We start from the raw sequence: 12,225 nt of genomic DNA on the forward strand, positions 1-12,225 counted from the left end.
TCCCCTTCGATGGTCAACCGTTGTATATGCTTGCATTTTTTTAAAGGCAGATGGTTTTATTTATAACCATTGGATCATTCAGAACATATTGTATTGACATTCACTTTTAGTTTTTTACCAGGTAGATCAACAATCTGACCCATTGCCTGCTTACAATGGCCTGAGAACAAAGCATGGTTCTTAGGTGTTTAAATGGTTGAAAAATCAAAAGAAGAATACTATTTTGTGGCTTGTGAAAATTATGTGGAATTCAAAGATCAGTGTCCACAAATAACAGTTATATCGGAACACAGCTGCACTCATTACTTTAGGTAGTCTCTGGCTGCTTTGTGCTTCATTGTCAGGGTTGAGTGGGGGACAGAGATTGGCCTGGGACAGGTGAAGTGCTTGTCAACCCCTCCTCTACACCATGCTTTTACTGGGTCCAGACTGCTCCTGTAAATGGGTGCACCTTAAAATGTGGAAGTAACCCACTTCTAAATAGTAGATATTTGAGCTGTTTCCCCCTTTTTGCCATTATAGACACTACGATGAGGAACACCCTTATAGCTGAGTTTCTGCCTCCTCCGTCACATAGGATAACTTACTTGGTGTGTACACATTCCTCGCACACCTCCCAGGCATAAAACCTGCCTCAGGGACCAGGAGGGGACACAAAAATATTTGGGAAACACGACTTCTGCCCTCCAAGAACTCCTGATTCGGAGGGGAGGTGTCTTGATATAAAGACACCTTTATATCAAGGTGTCTTCTTGATATAAAATTCCCCCCTTATCTGGGTTTTGCTTTCCATCAATTGTGATCCCAAAATATTAAATGAGAAATTCTAGAAGTAAACAATTCACAGGGTTTAAATTGCTCACCATTGTGAGCAGTGCAGTCTCGCCCGGGGTGTGAATCATTCTGTTGTCCAGCGGATCCGTTCCATATATGCTACCTGCACGTTAGTCATACTATTACACTACTTGTGTTAAAGTAACCCTGTTTTACTTTATAATTCCCCAAGCATTAGAGTAGTGATGTTGGCAGTTTTATTACTGTATCTTATTATACTTATTCTATTTTACTATTAATTGTTATTAATCTCTTATTGTACCTAATTTATAAGATAAATTTGATCATAGATATGTATAGGAGAAAGCTATATACAGGGTTCAGTACCTCCCATGGTTTCAGTCTGAGAATGTGGCCTCTGTGGTGGGGGCGTCTTATCTATAATTCTAACTGAGGGCCTACAGGTGCAACCTTAATAATGGCTACTATTTGTGGTCATCTTTCAGCATGTCAGTCAGGGTGCTTTGTAGGTGCGTGCTGTCACCCCTGTTTATACCACAAGGAAACTGAAGTTTTTGGCACTGGCGAGGGCAGAATGGACATTCAAAGCCAGGATGTCACTCAGGGGGTCCACTGTCCAGGGAGCCAGGCTCCACCACTTTGCAGACACGACCTTCTCAAGTAGACTCCTTAAAAAATAAGTGACCCCCGCTACTGCTGGACTCGTCAGAAGACCACAGCCCTCAGCGAGTAACGGGTCACCATGACGTGTGCATATCCAGGGAAGCGGGGGCTCCTGGAGCCGGAGGGCCCGGAGGTGGTTCAGCCTCATGATGGGAGGTTCAGGGAGGTGAAGGAGTGTCCTGTTCCTTCCGCCAGCTGCCAGGAGGGAGCTGGCCTGCTGCTGGCCTGCTCTTCTGTGGTCCTGCTGCAGAGCAGACTCAGAGCCTTCAAGGGCACCTTCCTTGAAGTGCCTCCGGCCAGATGAGCAAGGGGCCAGGAGAGGGACCGGGACTGGGTCTGGGTCACATCCTTCATGGAGCATAGAGATCACATTTCTTACACTTTTGAAGCCCTGATCTGTGTCCTGCGGCAAAACACTCAAATCCTAGAGCGTAGCCACGTCAGGCCATGTCGTCTACAAAGGATGCAGTCTTTCCTGATCTTAAAGCTGTTTATACCTGCAGTTGAGCAGATCCGTTGAATCATGTTTAATTTTCCACTCTATTCTCAACATAAACACCTATCACAAACTACTTTATTCCAACAAAACAGAACAGAACATACACTTGGAAGAATTTGAAATTGTCCCAACAAGTCCAGAACGTGTAGGATGTGGGGTCCCCTGTTGATCATAACAGGGATGTGCTGTTTGGGGCAATATCATCGCTCCTTCCTTGGCTTACAGTTGACTGAGGCTGCTAAAGTTTGGGGTGAGACAACCCAGCTGTGCCACTGAGCCGGGTCACCTGGAGCAAGCGCCGTCCAGCCACGGAAACTTAGATTCCTTGTCTGTCACTGGGGCCGATCCTAATAGGTCTTTCTAGACTTGTTGAGAATGCAGGTTCTGAGGGTCTTCCTGGTTCAGCACAAATGTTCTCATTACCCCATCTCTGCAAAGTCGGTTCAGTGGCAAAAGAGCTCTTGGGATTCAGGAGTCACTTGGGATCCTTCCCTGAAGTCCTGGGTCATCTAAGGAGCCAGAGATCATAGGTAGGTCCCAAAGAGTGACCAGTTTTTCTTGGTGTGTGGATGGGGTCAGAGTTCAGAGAACAGGGAAATGAACGCGAATCAGAGTGGAGGAAAAAGGGTTTCTCGGGAGACACTTGGGTTGAAAGAGATGAAATGAAGTCGGGGAGGGGGAGGCAGAAGAAATTGGACTGGGGGGCGTCCCCATGCTGAGGGATGTCACTGCAGTGGGAATTTGCTCAGAGCCGGGGCCAGCTGCTTGCATGGAAGTGTCCCTCCTGGCTCTCAGTGGCCTCCCCCTTGGCTGTGTGCATTAGAATTTCCTGGGGGGGGGACTTTGACAGACAGCTGCCCGGGCCCCCCACCATGATCCCTAGAAATGCTGATCCATGAGTTCAGGTGCTGCTCAAAGCTCCTCATGTCAGGACCGAAAACAGCTGCTTTCATCAAGGCCGGAGGGTGGATCTTTCCAGCCTGGTGGCCGGAGGGTCTCTGTTCCTGCGGGAGCAGTCCAAGCGGCGCAGCTGCACGGGCCCCGGCTGCGCTCCAGACAAACATTCACCCACACTGAGATTGGAGTTCCGTTTAATTTTCATGGGTCACAAAATAGGATCCCTTCCCCAGCCATCTGGGTCGGCCCTTCTCAGTCTGTGGCGGGTGCGCGAGCTCAGGGCGGACTGGATCTGGCCCCTGGAGCCCTCCTTTGCCACTGGCCATCCCAGAAGCAGTGGGAGGATGGTGGCCTGAGAAGGTCCCGAGGGTCCCTTTATCTTCTATGGTGTCACACAGTCATGTTCACGCTGTCAGCTTTTGCTGGGCTACACCGTGTCCTTTCTTGCTTTCTGATAAGGGGAAGGTTTGGCCTCAGAGAAACCTGCCCTCCCGTCAGCTCGCCGTTGGGTGGCTTTGGCCATCCTGTTTTGTGGCAGACAGGGGAGGGTGAGGATTGAGGGCTGGGTACTGCCCGGGCCCAGCCCAGTGGCCCACCTGCAGTAATGGCCACCCTGCAGGGAGGTGCAGCCCCTGAGCCCTTCACATCAGGCCGGGCCCTGGCGTTTATTTCCAAATACTTTTATTATTTCCTTCCTGTGAGGGAATTGAGGCACAGGATAGTAAAGTAACTTTCTCGGGATAGCACAGGTCATAAACGGTAGATTCTGGATTCAGTCTCTCACGATTTCCCAGCGGGGGCTCTGTGGATACTTGGGGTTGTGCGGTTCCTTGTGCAGGGCTCTCCTGTGCCCTGTAGGGCGCTGAACAACCTCCCTGGCCTCTGGCCACTAGACATCATAGCACATTCCCCAAATTGTGACCACCAGAAATGTCTGCAGGTGTTGCCTCATATCCCCTGGGGAGCAAAATCGCCCCCCGTTGAGAAGTCGGCATTGCATATATTGTCTTCTCTTTTCGGAGGCAGTATGTGCAGTGCTTGATTTGAAGTCTGATCAATAAAGGTGTCTCCATTTATCTCAGACATCTTTCTACCTCAAAATTAGAGTCTGAGATCTGATTGGATTGGAAGCCCAGCTCTGCCGCTGGTCGGCTGTGTGACTTGAGGTCAGTGGGCCTCTCTGGACCTCGGTCTCCTCATCGTGTGCCAGAGATGATGGCCTTTCGTGCTCAGGACGGTGGGGACTCAGTGAGAAGCCCCCTGTGCCCAGTCTGTAGCAGACACTTGAGAATGTTTGTTTCCTCCCTTCCCAGTACAGTTCCGCCCGGTCTTGTGCCCTGACAGCTGACTGTATGTGGCACTTGGCTGATACCTCTGTTGTTGATTGCCACCAGAGCCATTTCCAAAGTCGCTCTGGGACACCCCCCCCCCCCCCTTGCCTTGCCGTGTAAGGACAGGGCCGAAGGCGCTGCACTGAGGGTGGCTCTCCTTCAACTGGAGCAAATGCCAGTTGAAGGTCAGCTGTCTGCAGCTAACGCTGGTTGGCCTCCAGCATTGTCCAGAAAGAATTAAAATAGCTGCCGGACACAAGGCCACCTGGCAGCGTTGTGCGTTCACGCTCCTCGGTGCTGGTGGTGGGCATGGGGCCTGCCTGCCGAGGGCCTCTGTCACCAGCTGTGACATCACGGGGGCGGTCCTGACAGGTTCCCAGGACTCAAAGTGGGCTTTTTCTCAATTGTGCTTTATGTCCAGTTGCTAAGCGTTTTAGTGTCTGTGCGGATGGGGTTGGACCAGCTGGACTTGCTTTTTTTTTTCTTTTTTTCTTTTTCTTTTTTTTTAATTTATTTTTATTGTAAACAAATGGGATACATGTTGTTTCTGTTTGTACATAGAGTAACAGCATACCATTTGCATAATCTTACATTTACGTAGGGTAATGAGGTTTGATTCATTCCGTTATTTTTTCCCTTCCCCCCACCCCTCCCACCCCTCTTTTCCCTCTATACAGTCCCTCCTTCCTCCATTCTTACCCCTCTCCCACCCCCCATTATGTGTCATCATCCGCTTTCAGCGAGATCATTTGTCTTTTGGTTTTTTGAGATTGGCTTATCTCACTTAACAGGATATTCTCCAGTTTCATCCATTTGCCTACAAATGCCATAATTTTATCATTCTTTATGGCAGAGTAATATTCCATTGTATATATAAATACCACAGTTTCTTTATCCATTCATCAATTGAAGGGCATCTAGGTTGGTTCCACAATCTGGCTATGGTGAATTGAGCAGCTATGAACATTGATGTGGCTGTATCTCTGTAGTATGCTGATTTTAAGTCCTTTGGGTATAGGTCAAGGAGTGGGATAGCTGGGTCAAATGGTGGGTCCATTCCAAGCTTTCTAAGGAATCTCCACACTGCTTTCCAGAGTGGCTGCACTGATTTGCAGTGGCTGGACTTTCTAAAGCAAAGGATCCAGCCGGCTGGGAGGGTCATGGAGAGAGGGGAGAGTGGGCGGGGGACGTGCACAGGGGCCCCTCATCTTCTGGGTCGGGTTAAGAGGTCCTGGCGCCGCAGTACTGAGGCAGTCACCTAGAGCTCACTGTACCAGGTACCGTCTCACTTTCTAGGAGTTGGCAATCCTCACGGTCTTGTTTAACCCTTATTTGTAGGGATGGCTTCATTTAGTGAAGTATGTTTTTTAAAAAATTATTTGTAATATATATACTTTTTAGTTGTTGATGGTCCTTTATTTTTATCTATATGCGGTGCTGAGAATCGAACCCAGGGCCTCGCACACGCTAAGCAAGCGCTCTGCCACTGAGCCCCAGCCCCAGCCCGAGGGAGGGAGGTTTGAACATCACCATTTTATACATGGGGCAACTGAGTGAGTGTCTTGCCCAAGGGACCCTGGAATGGCTGTGGCTTTGGGTGTCTCTGTTACAAAATTAATAGCTTTTTTTCTTTTTTCTTTTGGTACTAGAAATTGAACCCAGGGGCACTTAACCATTGAGCCACATCCCCAGCCCTTTAAAAAAATATATTTTATTTAGAGACAGGGCCTCCATAAGTTGCTGAGGGTCTCACTAAGTTGCTGAGGCTGGCCTTGAACTCCCGATCCTCCTGCCTCAGCCTCCCAAGCCACTGGGATTCCGGTTGTACGCCACTAAACCCGGCCAGTTTTTTTTTTTTTTTCTTTTAGAAAATAATATCTGTATTTCTTATAGAAAATATTTGCAGGAAAAAATTTTTTGGAGATTTAAACAAAGAGAAGAAAACAGAAACTACCTGTATTCAACACCCACCCCCCACCCCCAAGATGAGGGCTGTTCCCATTTTGGTGTCTGTTTGCTTGGATCCGGGGTCTGCAAAGGATGGCCCTGGGGCCGCATCTGCCTGTCCTGGTAAACAAGGGCTTTGGAATGCAGCTGTGATCAAAGGCTCTGCATACTGATGATAATGATGATAATGACCTTCCGCGGAACCTTCTGAAGGCTGCCTCCTTTCAGCAGTTCAGCCCAGGAGGTCTTGGAGGAAAGCTGCTCCCAGCCAGGAGGCAGGCGGCAGGCGGCAGGCGGCAGCCAGAGGTGCTGGAGCTGCTGGGTCCCTTGGCTGGGTACCGAGCTGCAGCCCAGCTGTATCCTGTTGCTTGTGGCCTTTAAAGACGATGGCTCTGGTCTTTCATCTCTCTTCTTGTTCCTAAGGCTCGGGGGTCCGTTTCTTCATCCGCAGGCCGAGCCTTGGGTGGCAGGCGACAGGTTTGTGCAAGGGCTCTGCCCCAGGGAACTCCACTGGACACAGAGACTTGACTTTACACAGCAGAACCCGCCCCGCCCGCCCCACACCCTTCCCCAGTCTACCCTGTGACAGCGTCAGGGCGCAGCAGGCCCGCTGACTTGCTGGGTGACCTGGCCCCTTGGCCTGGCTGGGCCTCAGTTTGCCTATCTGTAAAATGGAATTCCACTTCCCCACGGCCCCTTCCCTCCTGGCTTTACTGACCCCTGCTTGGACAGCAGACAGTGGCGTGCTTGGTCATCTCTGGCTGGGATCAAGTTCTTCAGCAGAACGTTTGGCTCCTTGAACCCATTTGCCCCCGGCCTCCCAAGACACCCGATGACGTGGCTGCCACACAGGCCCCTGGGTGGTTAACCTGACCTGATACGCCATCAGCAGGTCAGCGAGTGGACCGAATGTACATCCAGGACCTCATCAAGTGACAGCAAAGGGACGTATTTGTTTACTTATTCAGGTACCTAGGTACTGGGATGGAACCCAGGGGCACCTACGGCTGAGTTACGCCCCCAGCCCTTTTTAATTTTTATTTAGAGTCGGGGTCTCCCTAAGTTGCCTAGGCTGACCTCAAACTTGTGATCCTCCTGCCTCAGCCTCCCAAGTATCTGGGATTACAGGCAGGCACGACTGCGCCTGGCCATTTATTTTTTTTATTTATTTATTTTTGCGGTGCTGGGGATGGAACCCAGGGCCTTGTGCTTGCGAGGCAAGCTCTCTACCAGCTGAGCTATCTCCCCAGCCCCGTTTGTTTATTTTTAAAGAGCTAGAAGCGCATGAAGCCTGGAGAACAGGAGAGGGGATTGGCATTAACCTTTTGGAAGCTGGAAAGCAATGAACAAGTGAAAACCCGCCAGGAAAGCTGGGAATCCCCTGCCCAGAACTGCACGGCGGAACCCCTGGAAGGCACAGGGCCTGGCGGCATGGGATGCCTGTGGAATTGGGGCTGTGGAGTGGCGGAGTGGGGACAAGGAAGATCCTACAGCATGTGGATGTGACATCATAGGACCTCAGGAGCAGACAGACCAGGTGAGAGGAGAGTAGGAGGCTCCAGGAGGGGCGGTGCCAGCAGACAGAGGATGATTTCCCCACGTGTCCTGGGAGGTCCAGTAGGAGTGGGGTGACTGGGCAGAAGTCACCTACGCCAGGAGAACACAGGAAGGAAAGAAACCCGCTCCATCGCGACTCTCCTTCGTGAATCATGATGTCAGGCTCCTAAGACACCCAGGAGGGAATTTGCCAGATGACTGTGTGCCTCTGTTGGGGTGGCTGCAGGAGGGACATGGCTGGGACACATAAGAGTCAAATTTGCATCTCTCTTCCTCAGAAAGCTTGGAATGGACCCACCATTTGACCCAGCTCTCCCACTCCTCAATTTATACCCAAAGGACTTAAAATCAGCATACTACAGTGATACAGCCACATCAATGTTTATAACTGCTCAATTCACAATAGCCAAACTATGAAACCAACCTAGATGCCCCTCAATTGATGAATGGATAAAGAAACTGTGGTATATATATACACAATGGAATATTACTCAGTCATAAAGAATGATAAAATTATGGCATTTGCTGGTAAATCGATGGAGTTGGAGAATACCATGCTAAGTGAAATAAGCCAAGCCCAAAAAAACCAAAGGCTGAAAGTATTCTTTGATAAGTGGTTGATGATACATAATGGGGGGTGGCAATGGGGTGGAGTAAGAGAAGAATAGAGGAACTTTGGATGGTATAGAGGAAAATGGGGCAGGAGAGGGTGGGGGAAGGAAAGATAGTAGACTGAGACAGTATTACTCTATGTGTGATGGCATGAATGGTGTGAATCTACATTGTGAGCAACCATAGAACTGAAAAGTCGTACCCCATCTGTGTACAGTGAATCAAAATGCAGTCTGTAAAAGTATGTTTGCATAGTGACGAGATGACCTGTCTACACCCTTCTCAGGGCTTCTCCTGCATTGAGCAGTGCGTGACTGGGGGCCCCCACTGTTTAGAACTTAGCTGGTGTGAAGACGCCAGAAAAGAGTCAACAGTGATCCCCTCTGTTGTGGGAGCCTGGCGGGGCAGAGCGAAGAACCCCTTCTGTTGTGATTTTTAAAAATCGTTTTCAGGTTTTTGTCCTTAGAATTTGAAATATGCATACAGAAAAGTTCATGGATTGTTTTGTTTTGTTTTGGTACTGGGGATGGAACCCAGGGGCCCTTTACCCCTGAGCTACATCCCCTGCCCTTTTTTATTATTTTTTCCTGAGACAGAGTCTCACTAAGTTACTTAGCGTCTTGCTCAACTACAGAGGCTGGCCTCAGACTTGCAATCCTCCTGCCTCAGCCTCCTGAGTCACTGAGATGACCGGCATGTGCCCTGTGCCCCACAAGTTCATGGAAGATTTAACAAGTCTGAAGTAGTAGGACATGGGACCTTCCTCCCTGATCATAAAACTCCCACCTGTTAAGAGTATTTTCGTATTTGTTGGAATTCCTAAATTATAGTATGTCAAATAAAACTGAATTTAAGGCATGGCGGGTCAGGGGGTGACTCTGAGTTCCTGGCCTCGGGCCTCCTCGTGAATTGCTTCAGGGTCTCAGGAGGGGCAGGGGCTCTGCTGCACCTGGGTCCCCTGTTCCGCTCCCTCCCTAGGCCCCGGCTCCCTCCCTCATGGCTGTTTCCCTCCGCAGGCCGAGCATGTCTGGACTCCACCTGGTCAAGAGGGGCCGGGAACACAAGAAGCTGGACCTGCACAGAGACTTCACGGTGGCTTCCCCGGCCGAGTTTGTCACACGCTTTGGGGGGAATCGGGTCATCGAGAAGGTACGGAGGGGTCCTGCGCTCTGGGTGGGGCTGAGCAGGGGCGGAGGCGGAGCACCAGCTGAAGCTCCGCCCTGGCGCTGCGGGGACGAGCGAGGGCCACCCTCTGGTGACAGCTGCCTGGCGCTGTCCACCCTCCCAACAGCCCCATGCAGCAGGAGCCTTACCCCATTTCCCAGAGGGGGACGCTGTGGCCTCTGGGCTCAGGCAGGAGGCTCCTGCGAGGACCCTGGCTGCGTTGGGAGGGGCTGTGTTTGGGTTCAGGGGAGGGACGTGGAGATCCAGCCGGCCCGAGGTCCAGAGCTTCCTAGCGGCACTGTAATGACATCCACAAGGGGACACTGGGACATTTGCCGTGGCCGAGGCCTTTCACCTTGTCCCCTGCTCCTGAGGAGGCCCGGGCCTCCCACCGTTGGGTTATTCGTGCTGGATTGGGGACAGGCCGGGATTCCGAGATGTGACGGTGGTTGTCCAGGGCAGGGTAGCGAGACGGGCTGGAGCCTGGATGGAGACCGGCTGCCCGGCCTGGTCCTCTCATCTCGACCGAGTGCCCTGGTCACAGCAGCAGCAGCTGCTCGCCACGCCTGTTTGGGGCAGCTGCCTTGTTACCTGCTCTGTCAGAGGGTTTTAGTTCACAGATTTGGAACTTTGGAACCTGATGCCCCTGAGAGGGGAATTTGCTTGCCCGGTGGTGGGGCTGGGATTTGAACCCCAGCTGCTGGACCCCCGAGCACCCCCACCCTCCAGCCAGCGTGGGGGGTGTGGTTTCCATTGGTGGAGACTTAGGGTTCCTGCCCAGTGTGGCCAGTCTTCTAGTTGGGCCTGCAGATTCTCCCACCCTGCCCCGGACCCTGGGGCTTAGTCTCCTGTGCAGGATCCAGAAGCTGCATTGTTTTTTTTTTTATGAAAATACTTTTTATTTTTACAGACACATGTTGATTGATTGTACACAAATGGTGTATAACTTTTCATTTCTATGGTTGTACACAATGTAGATTCACACCATTCATGTAATCATACATATATATATAGGGTAATACTGTCTGTTTCATTCTACTCTTTTTCCATTCCCAACCCCTCCCACTCCATTTTATTCTACACCATCCAAAGTTCCTTCATTCTTCTCTTCCCCCCCATCCCCACCCCTCATTATATATCATCATTCACTTATCAGAGAACACATTTGGCCTTTGGGTTTTTTGGGCTTGGCCTATTTCACTTAGCATGATATGTTCCAACTTCATCCATTTACCAACAAATGCCACAATTTTATTCTTCTTTATGGCTGAGTAATATTCCATTGTGTATCTATACCAGAGTTTCTTTATTCATTCATCAATTGAAGGGCATCTAGGTTGGTTCCACAATCTAGGTATTGTGAATTGAGCTGCTATGAACATTGATGTGGCTGTATCTCTGTAGTATGCTGTATGTATGTAGTATGTAGTATGCTCCTTTGGGCCGAGGAGTGGGATAGCTGGGTCAAATGGTGGGTCCATTCCAAGTTTTCTAAGGAATCTCCACACTGCTTTCCAGAGTGGCTGCACCAATTTGCAACTCCACCAGCAATGTACGAGTGTGCCTGTTTCCCCACATCCACGCCAACACTTATTATTGCTTGTGTTCTTGATAATAGCCATTCTAATTAGAGTTAGATGAAATCTTAGGGTGGTTTTAATTTGCATTTCTCTAATTACCAGGAATGATGAGCACTTTTTCATATATTTGTTCATCACCTGTATGTCTTCTTCTGTGAAGTGTCTGCCCATTTCCTTGGCCCATTTATTGATTGGGTTTCTTTGTATGTTGGGTGTAAAGTCTTTTAAGTTCTATAAACTTTGGAGATGCGGGCTCTGCTACACTCACCAGGGGCTATTCTACAGCCAACCCAGCTGGGTATCAGCATTGAGTTCTCAGGGTCCAGAAGTCCAGAGCTGCGGCCCCCTGTGGCTTAGGATCTGGCCTTGGCTTGCCCCGGTGCCGGACGCCTTGTGGGAAAGCCACAGCCATGGCGATTACCCCAGCAAGTGCACCCCTCCCTCCCTTCTTTCTTTCTTTCTTTCTTTCTTTCATACTCAGGATTGAACCCAGAGGTACTCTACCACTTAGCTACATCCCCAGAACTTTTTTTCTTGTTTTCTTTTGAGACAGGGTCTTGCTAAGTTGTCCAGTCTGGCCTTGAACTTGCAATGACAGGCATGTGCCACCAACACCCAGTCTAATTTGTTTTGTGAAACAAGAAAACTATAGAGTTTGGTTTTATTTCTGAAAGACTAGACCAGGAAGACAGCCAGCTGGCTTCTTTATGGGGATATAAAACTCAGAGAGGGAAGGGATCTACCTAAAGCCACACAGCAAGTTCAGGACACAACTAGAAATTGAAACCAGGACTTGTTCTGTTGCCCTCTGCCTGTTCCCTCTTACCACACCTGAGACCTTTCACCTTTAAAATGTGGAGGCCGCTGTGCAGGACCGTTCAGAGCACAGGTCTGATTGCAGAGTCTGACAGATCCAGATCTGAGTCCCAGCTCTGCCGCCTGCTGGCCATGTGACCTAGGGACAGTGCCATAACTCCTCTGAGACCCAAATAGGGTAGTGATAAAACCTCTTTCAAAGGGCTGTTGTGAGCCGGGTGCGGTGGCGCACGCCTGTAATCCCAGTGGCTGGGGAGGCTGAGGCAGGAGGATCGCGAGTTCAAAGCCAGCCTCAACAATGGCAAGGTGCTAAGCAACTCGGTGAGACCCTGTCTTTAAATGAAATCCTGGGGATGTGGCTCCG

At 50.1% G+C, this 12,225-nt stretch overlaps 1 protein-coding gene across 2 annotated transcripts in view; it reads left to right on the plus strand.

Annotated features, from left to right (window-relative positions):
- Acacb (acetyl-CoA carboxylase beta) overlaps positions 1–12,225 on the plus strand; it is a 124,039-nt gene that overhangs the window by 37,355 nt on the left and 74,459 nt on the right. For both annotated transcript variants that reach the window (XM_047559932.1, XM_047559933.1), the window contains one exon: positions 9,318–9,450. In XM_047559932.1, coding sequence (XP_047415888.1) covers positions 9,318–9,450 — 133 coding nt within the window. The remainder of the gene's footprint in view (positions 1–9,317; positions 9,451–12,225) is intronic.

The sequence above is a fragment of the Sciurus carolinensis genome, chromosome 8 (genome assembly GCF_902686445.1).
Source record: "Sciurus carolinensis chromosome 8, mSciCar1.2, whole genome shotgun sequence".
Taxonomy (NCBI): domain Eukaryota; kingdom Metazoa; phylum Chordata; class Mammalia; order Rodentia; family Sciuridae; genus Sciurus; species Sciurus carolinensis.